Source organism: Pleurodeles waltl, chromosome 2_1, assembly GCF_031143425.1.
Source record: "Pleurodeles waltl isolate 20211129_DDA chromosome 2_1, aPleWal1.hap1.20221129, whole genome shotgun sequence".
NCBI lineage: Eukaryota > Metazoa > Chordata > Amphibia > Caudata > Salamandridae > Pleurodeles > Pleurodeles waltl.
Window position 1 is genome coordinate 596,002,491 of NC_090438.1, and position 17,686 is coordinate 596,020,176.

At 43.7% G+C, this 17,686-nt stretch overlaps 1 protein-coding gene across 1 annotated transcript in view; it reads right to left on the reverse strand.

Annotated features, from left to right (window-relative positions):
* Positions 1-17,686, reverse strand: part of DPY19L1 (dpy-19 like C-mannosyltransferase 1) — a 377,005-nt gene that overhangs the window by 74,499 nt on the left and 284,820 nt on the right. The window contains exon 19 of the mRNA XM_069215489.1: positions 5,179-5,353. Within this exon, the coding sequence (XP_069071590.1) occupies positions 5,179-5,353 (175 nt within the window). The remainder of the gene's footprint in view (positions 1-5,178; positions 5,354-17,686) is intronic.

Below are 17,686 nucleotides of genomic sequence, written 5' to 3' on the forward strand. Positions count from 1 at the left end.
CGATTCTTTGCAGTCTTTGGAACAGGAAAAGCAGAGCTATGGGAAGAGATATTTTGTGTCGTATAGAGGAAACATGACAAGGGTGGTGATGGACTGTAGCTTTTGTTGGAAACCTACCATACAAGAAGCAACAAAGACTTTGCATTGGATCTGTGTTAGCTGATGGGGATCTTTGGGGGTGCAAGTACAGGAGTTCTTGCCTTTCTTGGTAGTGCCCTATTCTTGAAGAGACTGAGTGGTGAAGATGGTAATAGGAATACCCATATACTTTGGAGAGAAGGATTAAAAAGCAGGTAAATTAGATGATGAGGATAAAATTTAATTAAATGGTACACAGTAATGTACCAATTAAAATGAAAAATATTTGCTACTGAAGCAGCCATAGGGAGAAAGAGTGGAATCTTGACTCCTGCCCAAGTAAGGAGGGTAGAGGAGGTGGAAATAACATCTATATTCCTACACATTGCAATCTAGAAGAACCATTAGAACGAACACCCTAGGAGCAGACATTACTGTAGATTATATCAATACACCCTCATTAGTTATGAGAATGACAAACAGTGACACTTAAGTTTACCAAAAAGCATAAGACAATGTAACTACAAATAAACTGATGGTATCTGGCATCCTCATGTTTTATATAAAAAAAAATTAAATCATAGTCCTTCCTAGCTCCTTTGCTCCCTTCACTCTGCCCTTTCCCATCGATTTTACTCCTCGTACTTGGACGCCCTCCAGTTCACCTAGTCCTCAGGACTGCATTTTAACCAGTACACGTGGTTAGAGTCATTTATCTGCAACTATGTTACAAACTATGAAAATCTGTGTGCACATTCCACTACGATTGCCAAGTTACAGATTAACATCCTCATAATCAGAAAACGGAATTGATAATCCCTTAATGCTGAAACCTCTGCATTAATGCTTCTTCTCTCTCAACGAGAATGTCAATTTTGCATTAATGCTTCTTCTCCCTCAATGAGAATATCAATTTTATCAAATAACCATATAAAACTATCTATATACTCACTACCATTGCTCTAAAGGCACTAGTATAGAAGGCCTTCAATAAGTATTTATACAATGTGTATATAACCTTCCAACAGCTCACTTGTTACACCTCAATTACTCTCAATGTAGTTGAATCAAATTATATATTTTCTTACGAATTATATAATTTTCTTATGGAATGTAATGGTTAGTGACAAAAAGATATTACGATTAATGGGGGCGTGATACTACTAACCAAAGAAAAGGCTGACAATAAAACATGTTCAAATTGCAGTCCTAAAAATTAGTAAGGAAAATATTTGGAAAATGGAATAAAGACTCACAGGACTATGGGTCAAAAACACTAGGCTTGTCTTGGACGGGCTCCTCTCATGACTTCAGTAGCATCTAGTGGAGAATGAGGTACAAAAGCTTCACTCACATACATATGTTTATGTTGTCTGTGTCCAAGTCTCAAAAGCTGTTTCTTCTTCTATCAGGAAGCAAATATGCATATCCCTTGCAAAGTCATCTCAGGAATGCACACCGCTGTGCAGTATATTCTCTCACTATCTACACTGGTGATATAACAGAGTGATATCAATGTCTATAAGAAGCTAAAAGGTAACTAACAGTACAAGTATTGATATGGCCTTAAGAATACATAACAGAGAAAATCAAAAGCAGACACCTGCAGTAAGCATGACACATTTTCCTATGAACTGTATTGCACCAAACCAATACCTAATTAAAGAAAATGTTGTCATGAAGCATATAAAACACTGCACTCACAGATAAAAATGGACAAGTAAGAAGTTATTAAAGAGTGGGAAAAAAAAGGAGTCACAGAATCAAGTGGAAAAAGCCTCAGTGCTCTCTGTTGGGGGGTTGCCATCAGCCGGGCAAAACCTGAATACCCTCTAGTACCGCACGTGGCACAAAAAGTGACCTTGATTACGCTTGATATATGCTGAGGGTGCTACAAATCACATTAGGATACATTACTGAATGGGCTTATTTTGATTTAGGATTTTGAGTCAGTCTTAGTGTGCATGTTATTATGTGAATGAGGATATGCAAGGATGTAACATAGAATACTTGTGAAAAAGATTAACATTTGAATGTGCAGAGTACCAATATAAAGTGTCTTATATCTTTCCATGATCAGTTGGGTCAGGAAGTCTCTGACCGATCATAAAGAACAGAGGCAGAAAGTGCCTCTTTTAACGTGGCTGCACACATTTTTAGTGGACTGATGCTACTGGGTTTTGAACGCGGCGTACTGGGGTACTTCTGTCCAGTCCCCATTGTATGTGCTCTAGTAATCCCTATTTAGCATATCATACTTTCCAGGAAGACCACTGTGTATGGTGCAGGAAAATTCATCATATGTCACAGAAAGTTAAATGCCACCTGTGGACTGAAGCACCCATTGTGTTGTTGTCTAGACGGACTATGAAAACATGATTTCAGGCCTTCCTGTGTAGCCTGACTGGTGTAGCATTTAAACCTGCATGCAAACCTGTCAACATAAACCATTTTGACAGGAAGAAATCCTTCTTTTAAATAATGTATATGTCACCCATTAGTAGGCCTTTGAGAACCTAGTCCGGTTGACTAGTATTTGAAAGGGGAACATATAAGAATGTAATGTTTTTATGCTCCTACAGTGACTAGCCCCAAAAAGCAAATGTTACTAGTGAGGCTGCAGCTGATTCTATAAATAGAAAGCTAAAGTGCACTTAATGCGCTATTTTTGTATCCTTGGTTTGGAATAAGCTACAGAGATGGTTCTCTACCACTATTTTTCATATTTATGAAAAATCTTATTTAATAGGAAGTTGGATTTTTTATTAATATGCAGGGAAAGTAGTTTTTAAAAGGTTATACGATCCCTGTCCGAAGACCCTGCAAGCTAATTAACATTACCGTGTCTACAGCTGGCCTGTCTGAACTTCCTTCATGAGGTGTGAAATACTCCTCTCAGATCACAGCTAATGACATGGGCCTAGCAGGATAGCTCAGGGGAAGAATGCGACATAGCTTAACCTAAGCAGGGCAGTTAATGAGGGATCAGGAACATCACTAACTTGGAAACTCTAGCTTAGTGATAAGGGAAGCCTGAAGAAGAGGAGTTGTTTAATCCCACAATAGTCCATAGCTTCCTTGCTTTAGTTTCAGTGGAAGAAGGAGCTGGCCCCAGAACCAGTCTGGAGAAGGTCTCCTAGGTGCGCCACAAGGGACGGAAAGCTGATGACATGATGTATTTTACTGAGAATGATGCACTGTGGGGCAGTTGGTAGTGAGGAAAAGAGGATGTGTCGCAGAAGAGGGAAGGTTTACACTTGGGAACTTTTTGACCATATGCCAGAGAATATCCAGGATTCACCCCACCCACTGGCTTATGAGTTCTATAAAAGTAGTACCTCACCCCGAATACCTCAGAACCGTTTCAGGATCTGTATCAGGCCAGAAGAAGATTGTCTGGAGACCCGAAGGGCTAAACATTCTCCCACTTGTACCTGGGACTAAAACGTGGGCTCTAGCATGGCTACTGGACCATCAGAAGCTGCAAGAGGCCTTTTACTTAGAGTGCCCCGTCACAACTGGACCTGGACTGAATCTTCCTGATGGCCTCTGGTGTAGTGTGTCCTGTCCTTTAAGTGCTGTCTTGAGGTCCCGGGACCCTAAGAAGCGACAAAGAGGAACTGCGACAGAAAGTCTGACAAGTTGGGACTTGGAAAGACCTGTTGAGCTTCAGTGCGACCTAGCAGTAAAGGTGTTCAATTTTGAGAGGACTTTGTTGGGTACAGCTTTAGGCTTGCCCTTCTAGATGATCTTTAGTTTTAAAAAAAGTGAGTGAGTCCGAAGGTAGAAATCTTTACCGGGCAAAGGTGCAAAACATATCTGCCTGATGAGGAGTTCAGTGGCCGCAAAATTTAAAAAGTTTTTCCTGCCAAAACCGACGTCTTACGAAGAATCTTATCCAGCAGCAATCTGGATTCGGGAGGACTTTTCCGGATACAGCCTTCAAAAACCTGTCCAACTGAAGGATTTTGACTTTCATAAAAAACACTAAGGGCCTGATTTAGGTCTTGGTGGAGGAGAATACTTTGTCAGAAACATGATGGATAACCCGTTCGCCTTATTACGGTCCCATGATATCCTATGCAGATTGTAATAAGGCGGATGGGATATCCGTCACGTTTGTCTCAGAGTATTCCCTCCACCGGGACCTAAATCAGGCCATAAGTCAGAATGTAACAACTTTGACCGGGTTGACCTGCTTGGTGTATTACACTTCTGCTCCAAAATTGCACCTACATCACAATTAACCACAAACAATGAATTTTGATTGGCACATTACTTGGTTGGCATGTTTTGCATTAAAATGGTAAAAATCCATCCCTCTGGTCCTTCTCATTGGATTTTGTAATTTTGGTTCATTTTGTTCATATTACATTTTTCTTAATTTTTAGAAATTGTGCCATAGCTACTAGAGATGAGGGCCAGGTTTAAATCACTGGAACTGTGTGTTTGACCTGATAGGATTTTGGAACCTAATACCTGGGTAGGACTCACATCCTCCCGAAAGAATAAACTCATTTCATATTATCGGCCAAACTTGTTTGGACAACAGAACTAAAAAATGATTTTATATTTGTTAAGTAACCAATTCTCCTGCTGTGATAAACATGTTGCCAATTAAATCAGTCCTCTACTTAGGCAGTAGTAAGGGACGCACAAACTAGCATGCTTTAATGTTGTTAGCCAGCTCCCTTTGGACAGTCGGCAAGCATTCAAATAGTATGTTCTGTTGAGAACAGCATAATCCAGTGATATACAAGATTCAATAAGGATTCATTAAGGATCAGTGCAGCTGCTAAACTCTTGATGTGCAAGCAAAGAGAAGAAACAGATCTGTAATCACGTATTATATTTAGCAGAGAGTCGAAATCTGCTTTTTGTGTGCAACCTCTTCTTGCCATTACTTTAGGATAAGAAGGAGGTGGGCTCCAATGTGAGACTCTGGAGTGTATACCATAAGAAAATAATGTTTACTGAGATCCTCACCTAGAGAGACAAAATATAGAGTGTGAGAAAATATTGTGATACAATACTGAAAAAAACCTCTGAGTGGAATTTAAAATACAAGGGACAAGCATTAAGAAAGTCAGACTAACTTACTTGGTTTGGTATTAAATGTTATCCATTCTAATAATTCTTCCTGAGGCACATTGCTAAATTCTCCCATAATGCTCCACTGGCTTCGGAGATTTGCGACTCCTTGTATGGACATTGACACCAAAATAAGAAAGACAAAAAACTGGTGTCTAATTTTGCTGGGGAACCATCTAAACATCTGAAACAGAAAATGTCCACAACTTAATTGGGACGGAATATCAAATATTAAAATGTAAATCAAGAACATTTAAACCGGACAATGAGTCTGCATTAGTTACACATGTTTTTTTGTGTTGACTAGGCCCTTCCTTATCATTGTTATATCCAAAAGTATTTTTATTATTATTATGCTTTGAATTGACGATGGTTGTATTCTAATATATTTTGTTATTATAAATCTAAACATTGTTAATACTACTTCAAGATAATAATATACATGTTTAATAACAACCAAAACAGCTTTCTCAATATGAAGAAATGACTTGCCACATTCAACATCAGTTCTGGTCTATTTAATACATTAATTAAAACTTAAACATATTATTTCATGTTACTTCAAGATATTTTTACCTGCAACAACATGTACATAGGCATTTGGAGTAATGAACAATATTGTTTTTAAGCCTGGCATAAATCAGTACTTTCCATTTATTAAAAGATATATTATACATATAATATTCATATAACATACATCTAGTGGGTTTTCGGTTAGTCTCCTTCAATCATTAGCTTCTTTGATTTAGGACCCCGTCAGCCAAGCGCTTGAAACATTGTCAATCACATCTTGTCTTTCTATTGCTTTTTTTGTATGCATTATCTCCCTATTTTGGAATGCATGAGGGACTATCTGATATCAACCTGTTTTTATTGGCAATTTGTAACTGCTTTGCTCGCACAATTAAAAGAGGAAGGCGGGGGCAATGGGGTTCCAGTTGTGTAATAGGTGCAGTGACATCACAATGTCTCTTTGTTGCTGTTGACTGCTGAAAGGAGTATGCACAGAAATAAATATGCCATATTATTTCCACCTCCTTTATTTTAATAAATATTTTCCTTTATGCAACCTGGTGAAATCATTATTCAATCAACAATCACACTTTTTTGTCACACTTAGTTTTTTAGGACAAACATGGACTGTATTCATATGCCAATCCTTTTTTAGGGTCTAGTTACAGACAGCTTGAGCACATGTAAGACTTCATGTCATCAACTTTTACCTAAAGTACAAGTAGTTGCACAGGGAAGTACAGCTACAACAGACTACTTCGCCAATTGGCTTGCTTGATATTTTTATGGTTTGCCATTGTTTTGCTGGGCTGTGGCATTTAGTGGATGGTTACACTGTATTATTTGTGTTCCCATTAGGTTTTGGTGATGGGGATTCAAATAGTCCTTCTGTTAGACTGAAGTTTTAACATAGCGTGTAGCTTTTTAACTCAATGTGTGTTCTTTGATGTATTTCCTTTTCTGAGAACACAGCATTTTAATTATTAGGAAAACAGTGCAATTTACTAGTTCTTTTTTTGCTTCATACTGGTGTTATAATTGTTTTAATTTCAAAGTGGTAGTATTCCTTGACTCCTGAGGCCATGTATGTCCATGTATGAAAAATCCTGCATGTGAGATGACACATTTAAATTTTAATTGTGACTTAAATTGGAAGTTACTCAAAGTTGTGGAGATGTAGTCACAATTTCTCTTGGTGCAGTCAAGGCGAGAAGTATCATGAGTAACAGCTTTTATCAAGATGACTGAGGATTAGGGATCACCAACTAACATGCAGTTACTGCTATTGAAAATAGGTGGGCATCACTAACGTAACTTGCTGTAGAGTAACTATGCAAAATTACAGCAAAAGTATGGAAGATTAGATGGAAATTATGCAAGGAGCGTAACCTAGCATTTAGCGATATTTTCTTCTCATCCATCTGATCCATTTTGCACTAAGAAAATATATCTAAATTTAACATGACACTAGCAGGAGCAGGCAATCATGCTCATTAGGTTCACTGTTCACCTGAGCTCCTGCCATGGGAGTTTGTACCAAATTACTTCTAATTACGTGAATGGATGTAAACGCACAATTGTAGGTACTTTTGAATTTAAAAGAGCAACACAAAATTGCCAAAATTACTCTGATTAATCTGCCATAATTACAATTCGACCCAGGCCTAATATTCAATTGTGATAATATTAGGTGTTTCACTTTGGAACATCTAATACTGAAGCAAGGTGACAGGGTTATCTTGTTTGCGTGAGTTCATAACAGTAAATTATGCGAGTTACAAAAACTGTGCAACAGTGCATGCAGACATTTACACTTCTAATTCGTTGGTTGAAAAGCAGCAAACCTACCTGTCAAATGCAACAAAACATGCTGAAAATGATGAATAAACATTAAATTGTGATAGAATGCTTTTTTAGTCAGGAGGGCAGAAAAAGTGTCAGCATGAATAGAACCATGCATGCAAGCAAAAAAAGAAGAGGGGAGAGCAGCATTGGAAAGTGCTGACGGTTAACTAATAATATTTTGGATTTTACTTTTCTGAAATATATGTAGCCGCTGAAAACAATGTCAAGACGTGAACCAAGTTGAGATTTTAAAAGGAAAAAAGAAATATTTAGATTAAAATATAGATCCTATGTTTAAATTAACTTACTTGAATACATTACAGTAAGATTTTCGATGGGTTCCCAGAGTGCTGAGATCTGTCCCTCCATAAAGCTTGGGGACTGTGTAGGATGGAAGGAAGAATTAAAGTGAAGGATGCGGGAAACTCCCTTCTTTAGTTGCTCCGTTGATCTCTGGTGTTTTTTGCCGCCAAGCCCACCAATTCCCAGGCCAAGACTGTCCTCGGACAAGCATAAGATACTAACCAACTACCCCCCTGATTTGAAGACATGTGTGAACCACTGCTGAGATGTGCCTTTTTTGCAGGTACACCATCAATTTCTCCCAGTCGAACAGAGGGCTCCATGTGCACTGTGAGAGCAGGAAATCAGAGATCGAAAGCAAGGCTATAGACTTTACTAATGTATGATACTGCCAGGGGGGGCTCCTCTGCAATGGTGGAGGAGCGCCGTCACACTAGCTAAGAGCCAGCATCAGAAAAATAAAACGATACTTGAATATCGTTTTATTTTTCTGCTGCTGGCTCAGCCAGCATTTGAATAGGGGCGGGACTGGGCCACAGGAGGTGGGATAAGAATGGCGTGCACTAAGCGTGCATTTGTGTTTGGACAGCCTAAGACGGCTGGCAAAATCCACGTGCGCACTTAGATTTCTCCAGCCTGGCTGTGTTAAACAGCCAGGCTGCAGAAACTGCCCCAAAGTTGTGTCTGAACTGCAGTGTTCGGTGAATGTGTGCAGTGAAAGCAGTGCCAGGATTGCTGGGGAGCCTGTTCTGGTGTACCAGTGAATGCTGGGACACCAGAACAGGAAAGGAGGATGAGCGAGGTGACAGGAGAGGACGGCAGCGTCTATCACCCCTATCCCTTCCACCCCATCACCACTTCTTCTTCTCCTTGATATCTGCGGCAGCTGGCGCTGGATACTGCACTTCTCCACGATGGAGTGAACAGTGCAAAAACGTGCAACCAATTTTTAAGTGGAAGAATGAGCTTGCAAAGTTCCAGGAACAACAGATTGCAGCTGGTAAAATAAACAACACAAGAGGCGGATACAATGTATAAATTACACGTAAATTAAATAACCAAGAAGCAAAATGACTTTGGAAATAGTGAGGGTACAATATTTTTAAAAAAATGATTTTTTTTGTGTCACTCTAAAATGTTAGGGTATTATTATACTGTACTGTATCATTATAACACGTCTCCGACCTTCCCCCTCTTGTGTACTAGGATATGCATAAATGCTGGAAGGCACAGTGGCAAAGAGTGCCACATAGACTGATACTGGCATCCTGTTAACCGGAATTCCACTCTGAGTAGGGAATGTGGATGCCACTAGGCCTAAAGCCCTCACACCTCCATGAAAGGCCATGTGCAGGGCCGCCATCTTTAGCAACAGTCTCCATACACTTTTAAGCTCACTCCTTCCCAATGTGAACATAGATGCCAAAAGGGAAAATGTTATCCCTCACATGGAAGCCTAAACATTTAAAAGCAGTCCAGTGGGCTGGCAGGTAGACTCCTGCAGCACCGCATTCTATGCATGCTGTTCTGTAGGCTCTTCTAACATTGAAATGACACTCCATTTGAGGACATAAAACTTCCCACTGAGAGTGGTATGACATCAGCTCAACTACGATCAAGTGTCGGAAGCCCGTAGAGACCTTTGTTGGCTCTCCATTGAACAGCACACCAAGTCTATGTGTATATGTATAGAACACATGGTGTTCTTCAGCATGAAACAGCCAGAGCTTTCTAAGCTTCTTTGTAATCTGCAATCTGCGACTCATTTTGCAAGCTCCTCATTTCTAAAATGAGTGCTTTGGAGGGTACTTTTTTGGCCACTGGACAGCAAAGTTTGGAACACGCTACCTAGCAATATACAAAACAGTGTCAACTCCTTTTCTGCAAGGTTTATACCACATTTCTCTTTTGTTAACCCCTCTGTCCTGGTTGACAGTGCCCCCACATCTTTCGCCCATTTTTCTCTACTTCACTGTCCTGTCCTTTCAGCACCAGGAAACCAAAGTCTTGTAGAAGAGTGCTTTTCTAAATAAATTAAAACACATATTAATTTTACTTACAAAGTACAGTCATCTTTTTCTCAAAAGTAACAATGCTGCACATGTCCCTTAAAAATTTTGTTTTTTCCAATGGATGTCAGGCATTTAGAAATAACACTGGTTCATAGTTCTTGAATCTCTAAATCTTGCCACATGCAGAGTAGGAACACCATCCCTATGAATGTACCACTGACATTTGATAAGCTACGAGTCGAATTAAGATATATAAGCTTGAAGCCAGACAAGCAGCAATGAATAAGAGAGAAGGCTTGAAGTCAATAAAGGTCTCTCAGAAAGGGCATAGCATGCTCTTATAAGCATGGAGAGCGGAGAGTAAGGATTCAAACTCACGTTACACAGCATACAATCTGTGGTGAGGTCCACAAATCTATCATCAATAGAAATTATTTATTGATATAAAAGTAGGAATGGCCAATATATATTGCATTCCGCTGGTGGAAGTTTGGCCTCGCATAGTTCTGGCCAAATTCCACTGGTGAAGTTTTTTTCCCCATGAGTGAGATTTTGCGTCCCCCAGTGTGATTTCCAGTCGCTACGGGGGCACCAGGTGAGATTTCTCATATGCGGCCGATCATTACCATTTGTGGGCAGAAAGCTGTTGCTCGATTGGAAACTCTATTCTGCTCTGGCACGCTGCCGTTCACTGTGACTTTTCAGTGTGGAACGAGCACTAAATCACAGCACCAGCAGTGTGATGCGCCTATTTCTGCTCATTTGTGGAATTCTGCTGAATCTTGTGGAGTTTTTTTTTAGTAAAACTCTACGAATTCCATCCAGACATAAAAGAAGACCTGATAACTGACAGAAAAAGTAATTATGTACATATATGTGTTTTCATAAATAAACAAGAGTCCAGGGTGATCCACAGAGAAACATCCATTATTTATAGTATACTACCTTTGGTGTGTTCAGCCATAAGATGTGCTGGCCCATTAAGTCCTCAATGCACACCAGGTCATTTATCAGTGCCTAACATCTTCCATGGAAGACACGCTCATATACTGTAGACAGTCTCCAGCAAGACAATGGCAATGATGTCCTGTCAGTTAACCAGCTCTATCCAAAAAGACAAGAAACTCCTGGGCCCATTCTCCTGGGACAAGCTTAGACTCCTACCTTCGCTACAGATACTTCCAGCATAGCAAAGCTTTGATTAGACCTGGCAGCCTTAGGGTGGTCTTACCCTAACTTTTTGCCTGCCCCCTCCACTTTACTGTTGTTCTTTTTGCTGGTTTTAGGACTCTGCACACTTTGCCACTGCCGAACAGTGCTAAAGTGCTTGTGCTGTCTCTCCCCTAAACACAGTAACATTGGCTCATACCAAATTGGCACATTTAGTTTACCTGTAAGTCCCTAGCAAAGTGTGCTACATGTGCCCAGGGCCAGTAAATTAAATGCTACTAGTGGGCCTACAGCACTGACTTTGCCATGCTTATAAGAGGCCCCTTATCCATGTCTCAGGTCTGCCATTGCTAGGCCTGTGTTGTGTGCAGTTTCACTGCCACTTCGACTTGGCATTTAAAACTACTTGCCAAGCATTAAATTCCCCTTTTCTTCCAAGTGTTACCCCTAAGGTAGGCCCTAGGTAACCCATAGAGCAGGGTGCTATATAAGTAAAAGGCAGGACTTGAACTTATATGTCTTACATGTCCTAGTAGTGAAAAACTCCCTAAGTCGTTTTTCACTCCCGTGAAGCCTGCTCCTCTCATAGGCCAGCATTAGAGATTCCCATATATACTTTTAATTGGTAATTTCTGATCTGAAAGGAATAGACTTGTCATATTTGGTATGGATGGAATGGTAGTGAGAAATCCTACTTACTGGTGAAGTTAGAGTCTACATCACTATTTCAGAAATGTCAATTTTAGAAAGGCATTTCTCTGCACTTACTGCCATCTGTGCCATATAAGTTGTCTACAATCCATGTCTAGTCTTTGCTGGTTGACAGCTCCCTTTGTGCATTCCACAGAGACAGCCATAGACACAGGACACTCAGCTGCATCTGCACTCATCTGCATACAGATGGGTTTCCCTGGGCAGGAAGGATGGAGGGGCTCTCACTTCAAAGGTCAGTGGCCTGCCCTCACACAAAGGACTGATTACAGGGCTACCGGCGTACAGCACTAGGTTCAACGGGAACTTGTGCACTTCAAAGTCACTCTTTGAAGGTTCCTCCACTTCAAAGGCATTTTTGGGTGTAAATAATATATAATGGGCCTGTGACCTCACCAAATCAGACACTTCTGGAGCTACAACTGGACTCTGTCAGAGAGACTGCCTGACTGCCAAAAGGACTTATATGGACTGCTTTGCTGGAAGGACTGCTGGCCTCCTTGTTGCCCTGCTGCCTGCTGACCCTTGGCTCTGCTGGAAGGACTCTGCCTTTCTCCTTAAGTGCTCTCCAAGGGCTTGGATGGAGCTTCCCTCATGTTCTGAGGTCTCAGGGCTATCAAAGTCTTCACCAAGGAAGAGAAAATCCAGAGTCCAAAAATTGATGCAGCGCCTGCAAAATTCCACGCAACGCCTGCCAGATCAACGCATCGCCTGCCGGATTGACGAAGTGCCTGCCTCCTGGCTGAAAAATCACTGCATCACCTGCCGGACTGACGCAGCATCATTTGCCTCTGCTCAATGCATTCTGGGTTTTCCACGCTTCATTCCAGGGTGTCAGAATATCCCCACATTGCAGAGAGGAACCAAGGCTGCGCTCCTGGAAACCAATGCATCACCTTGCAGCGTGGAAAGAAAACACATTGCCTTCGCCGGACCAGAAAAATCGACGCATCACTTTACTTTGACGCATTTCCTGCTCTGTGGCCCCTTACTTTGTTATTCTTGACGAACAAGTTACTTACCTTAGGTAATGAATTATCTGGTAGAGACTCTATCTAGCTGCAGATTCCTTACCTTAGAATTCCCTGGCGTCAGCTTAGAATCCGGATTTTTTCTGATGAGCAGTTCCCTGCGTGCGCCGTCGGGTGTCATCGTTCGGATCCGCGTGCGTTGTCTGGCTCCGCGTGGCGTCGTCGGAGCCGTCTGTGATGTCACGTTCTTCTATATAGGCACTACCCCGGCACGTGTACGTCAGTTCTTTTCCATAACTTCCCACGCCAGAAGCGCAGAGTCATGGAAGAACCAACAATTATTTCCTTTTCCTTTTGATTGTTTGAGTAAAAAGACATGCCCTTGAGAAAGGGAAAAAATATGAAAAACAATGTATATATTCGCAGGTGGGGAGGCTTGGGTGGGTGTAAGGAATCTGCAGCTAGATAGAGTCTCTACCAGATAATTTGTTACCGAAGGTAAGTAACTTGTTCATCTGATAGAGACTTCTAGCTGCAGATTCCTTACCTTAGAATAGATACCCAAGCTATAACTCCTGGTGGTGGGCTGTGAAAATATACTTTACACCAGAAAGTCCTGTAGGACTGAGCGGGCAAAATGCCCCTCTCTCCTCACCTGCCTATCCAGGCAGTAGTGACTTGCAAACTTGTGCAAGGAAGCCCACGTTGCTGCTTGGCAAATAGCAAGTACCGGCACACCCCGAGCTAACGCAGTGGTAACAGCTTTCCCTCTGGTAGAGTGAGCTCTCAAGCCCTCAGGAGGCTGCTTCTTAGCCAAAGCGTAGCACATTTTAATATAGAGAACAACCCTGCGCGAAATGGTTAGTTTCTGGACTGCCCGCCCCTTCTTTGCACCAACGTACCCCACAAAGAGTTGGTTGTCCATCCGGAACTCTTTTGTGTGGTCAAGGTAGAATGATAACACTCTTTTGGGGTCCAGCCGATGGAGACGCTCCTCTTCTTTAGAGGGATGAGGTGGAGCAAAGAAGGTGAACAGGGTGATAGGGGGTCACCACCTTGGGGAGGAAAGACGCACGGGTTCTGAGGACTACCTTATCGGGATATATCCCGAGATACAGCGGTTTCGATGATAAAGCCTGCATCTCACTCATTCTCCTGGCAGATGTGATCGCCACCAACAAGGCTGTTTTGATAGTGAGCAGCCGGAGAGGACCGTTATGTAAAGGCTCAAAAGGAGCACACATTAGAAAAGTGAGCACTAGATTAATGTCCCACTAAGGCATAACAAAAGACGTAGGTGGAAACATATGTACAAGCCCTTTGAAGAATCTTTGTATAATGGGAGACTTAAACAAAGATGGTTGATCGGGCAGGCGAAGAAAAGCCAATAAGGCAGAAAGATAGCCCTTAGGAGTCCCTAAGGAGGAACCCTGTTGGGCGAGTGGCAGAATGAACATAAGGATATTGGAAAGAGAAGAAGAAGAAAGAGGATCAATAGACCTCTCTGTACAATATGAAACAAAACGTTTCCAATGGCAGACGTACATCAGCTTAGTAGAGGGGTGCCTGACTGCCAGAATGATATCAAAAACCTTGGGAGGGAGGTAATAAACCATCAACTGTTGCCGCTGAATCTCCACGCATGAAGCCGCAGAGTTGACAGGTTCGGGTGGAGAACCTTCCCCTGTTGCTGCGACAGAAGATCCTCCCGAAGAGGCAACCGGATTGGAGGACTAATGCTCATTTTGAGAAGCTCTGGATACCAGACTCTCCGTTCCCAATCCGGAGCCACTAGGATTACATGGGCCTGGTCATTCTTGATTTTCTTGAGAACCCTGGGCAGAAGTGGTATGGGCGGAAATGCGTACAAGAGGCCTGAATTCCACTTGTGACGAAAAGCGTTGCCTAGCAATAGCCGCCTTGCAAACTCCAACGTGCAATACTGCTGACATTGCGTGTTCTCTACAGAGGCAAACAGATCTAACCAAGGCTCTCCCCCCTGCTGAAAGAGTCCTTGCGCCACCTCCGGATGGAGATACCATTCATGATCTGCTAAGCATCGCCGGCTGAGTTTGTCTGCCCTGGCGTTCAGAGAACCTGCCAGGTGTTGAATAACCAGGGTTATGCCCTGATGTTCAAGCCATGTCCAGAGACGTAGAGCCTCTTGACAATGAGTCCACGACCCCCACACCGCCCTGCTTGTTGCAGTACCACCTCGTGGTAGTGTTGGCCGTGAACACCTGCACTACCTTCCCTTCCACAACAGGAAGAAATGCCTTTAATGCTAGTCGGATTGCCCGAAGCTCCAACAAGTTGATATGGAACCCGGATTCCGCCGGAGACCAGAGACCTCTGATCTCCACGTTTCCCATATCACCGCCCAATCCCATAAGTGACTCATCTGTCACTACTGTAAGATCTGGTTGGGAAAGGGAGAGGAGTCTGCCTTTGACCCAATCGCAGTTCACTAACCACCACTGCAGATCCTTTGCAGTTCCGTCCGAGATCTGAACCATGTCGGTAAGATTTCCCTGATGCTGTGCCCATTGGAACTTCAGGTCCCACTGCAGAGTCCTCATATGCCATCTGGCATACTTGACCAATAGGATGCAGGAAGCCATGAGTCCCAACATGGCAGAGTCCCAACAAGGCAGTCTGTCTTCCCCAAATCCAGGATAGAGGCCGAAACATCGGTATCATAACCTGAATATCCTGGACTCGCTGCTCGGGAGGATAGGCCTGATACTGCACTGTGTCCACAACAGCTCCGATGAAAGTGAGCTTCTGAGAAGGAGTCAGGTGTGACTTTGGCACATTGACAGTGAACCCCAGCGAATCCAGAAGGTTCGCCGTCGTCTGGAGGTTGGTGACGATAGCCTGGGGCATCAGAGCCTTCAACAGCCAATCATTTAGGAGGGGGAAGACTGAAATCCCTAACCTGTGCAGATGGGCCGCCACCACCTTCGTGAACACCTGAGGGGCACTGGTGAGACCGAAAGGGAGCACGGTAAACTGAAAATGCTCATGGCCCACATTGAACTGCAAGTAAAACCTGTGGGCGCGCAGGATGGGGATGTGAAAATACGTATCCTGCAAGTCCAACGCTACCATCCAGTCTTCCTGGTCTAGGGCAGACAAGACCTGAGCAAGAGTGAGCATCTTTAATTTCTCCTTTTTGAGGAAGACATTGACGTCCCTTAAATCCAGGATAGGGCGAAGGCCCTTGTTCTTTTTGGGAATCAGAAAGTGGCGGGAATAACAACCACTGCCTACTTCTGACATTGGGACCCTTTCTATAGCTCCCTTGGCCAAGAGAGCCATAACTTCCTTTGCGGAGCAAAACCAAATGATCCTCCATCAGCCGTTCTTTTATCGGAGGGATAGAAGGAGGGAAAGACTGGAAGGGGAGGGAATAGCCCTTCGGTATTGATCTGCAAGACCCATTTGTCCGATGTGATGGCTTGCTAGTGAGGGAGATGAAATTGTATCCTCCCTCCAACTGGACGGACATGGTCTTGCAGAACCACATTAGGAGGGCTTAGGCGCTGTGGGGGAGGGGCTGTGTGGTGGCCGACCACTGGCCAAACCCTCTGGGTCTGATGGTACAACCACATCCTCACACGGGATGTTGTGAAGCTGGAGGACGGGACGGTGGCTAAGTTGTGGCTAGCGTAGTACCGCATCCCTTCCGAAGCCTCAAAAGGGACGGCAGACAGACTGCTGGCGAGCTGCTGCAGAGAGGTCCAAGGATCTGGCCTTAGCTCGAGAATCCTTGAACCTCTCAAGCGCAGAGTCTGCCTTCTCACCAAAAAGGTGGGAGCCATCAAAAGGCATGTCCATCAAACTCGATTGGACATCCCCTGAAAAGCCAGACGAAGGGCTTCTGTCGATGCAATCGCTCTACCCAATGAGTCGGTCGTGTCCAATCCACACCTAATAGTAAACTTGGCTGCATCTCTCCCATCCTTGACAGCCTGGGTGAGAGTGTCCCGTACTCCCTCCGGGACCTGAGCAAGCACCTTTGCCACCATATCCCATAACGTATGGGAACAACGGCCCAATAGCCAAGAGTTGTTTACTGACCTCAATGCCAGGCTGGAGGAAGAAAACAACTTATTTCCAAGTTGGTCCAGCCTCTTAGATTCCCTATCCGGAGGGGTGAAAGGGAAGGCACCGCGGGCAGTGGAGGCTTGGACCACCAAGCTCTCCAGGGTGGGGTGTTGGGTGAGGAAACTAGGATCATTTGGAGGAGGTCTATAGCAACGGCCGACTGTCCTATTCACAGGAGCCCCTGTGCTGGGTTTGGACCATGTTCTCAGAAGGACATCCGTTATGGCTTTGTTGAAGGGCAACATCGGTTCCGATGTAGTCACTCCGGGATGAAGCACCTCCGTCAGGAGATTCATCCTGACTGCCACTGTAGGCAAATCCAGGTCCAAGACCTCAGTTGCCCTACGCACCTCAATGGCATAAGAAGCCTCTTTCTCCTAGCCACACTGGGAGGAGAGAGCATGCCAGTATCTGGAGAAGTATCCAGTCCACAGGCTTCCCCTAGATCCTCCTACCAGTTCTGTTCTTGCTCCAATCTGTACTCTAAAGGGTCCTCAGACACCTCCCATTCCTCTCCTGTGCCTGGCTGTTCTGAATAAGCCTCAGGCACTGATCTGGGCCTAGACAGCACAGTTGAAGTCTGAATCGGTGTCGTAAGATGTTGTTCCGGCTCCGGATCATCCGGAATAAGGATGGGGATACCACCAACGGTGGGCGCCGTTGGTGGAGGAGGTGTCGACGACGGACCCGGCGCCGGAGGAGGTCGACTGTGAGAGACCGGCGCCGGTCCAGATCCGCTATCGGATCCCAGGGTCCCCAACAGCGCTGACGTCGAACCCGATGGGGCCCCTGCTGACCCCGCAGGGCTTGAAGATCCACCCAAGGGTGCAGCCCGCTCAAAAACAAGGCGTCTAGCCTCGCAAAATTATTTAATTTGAGCGG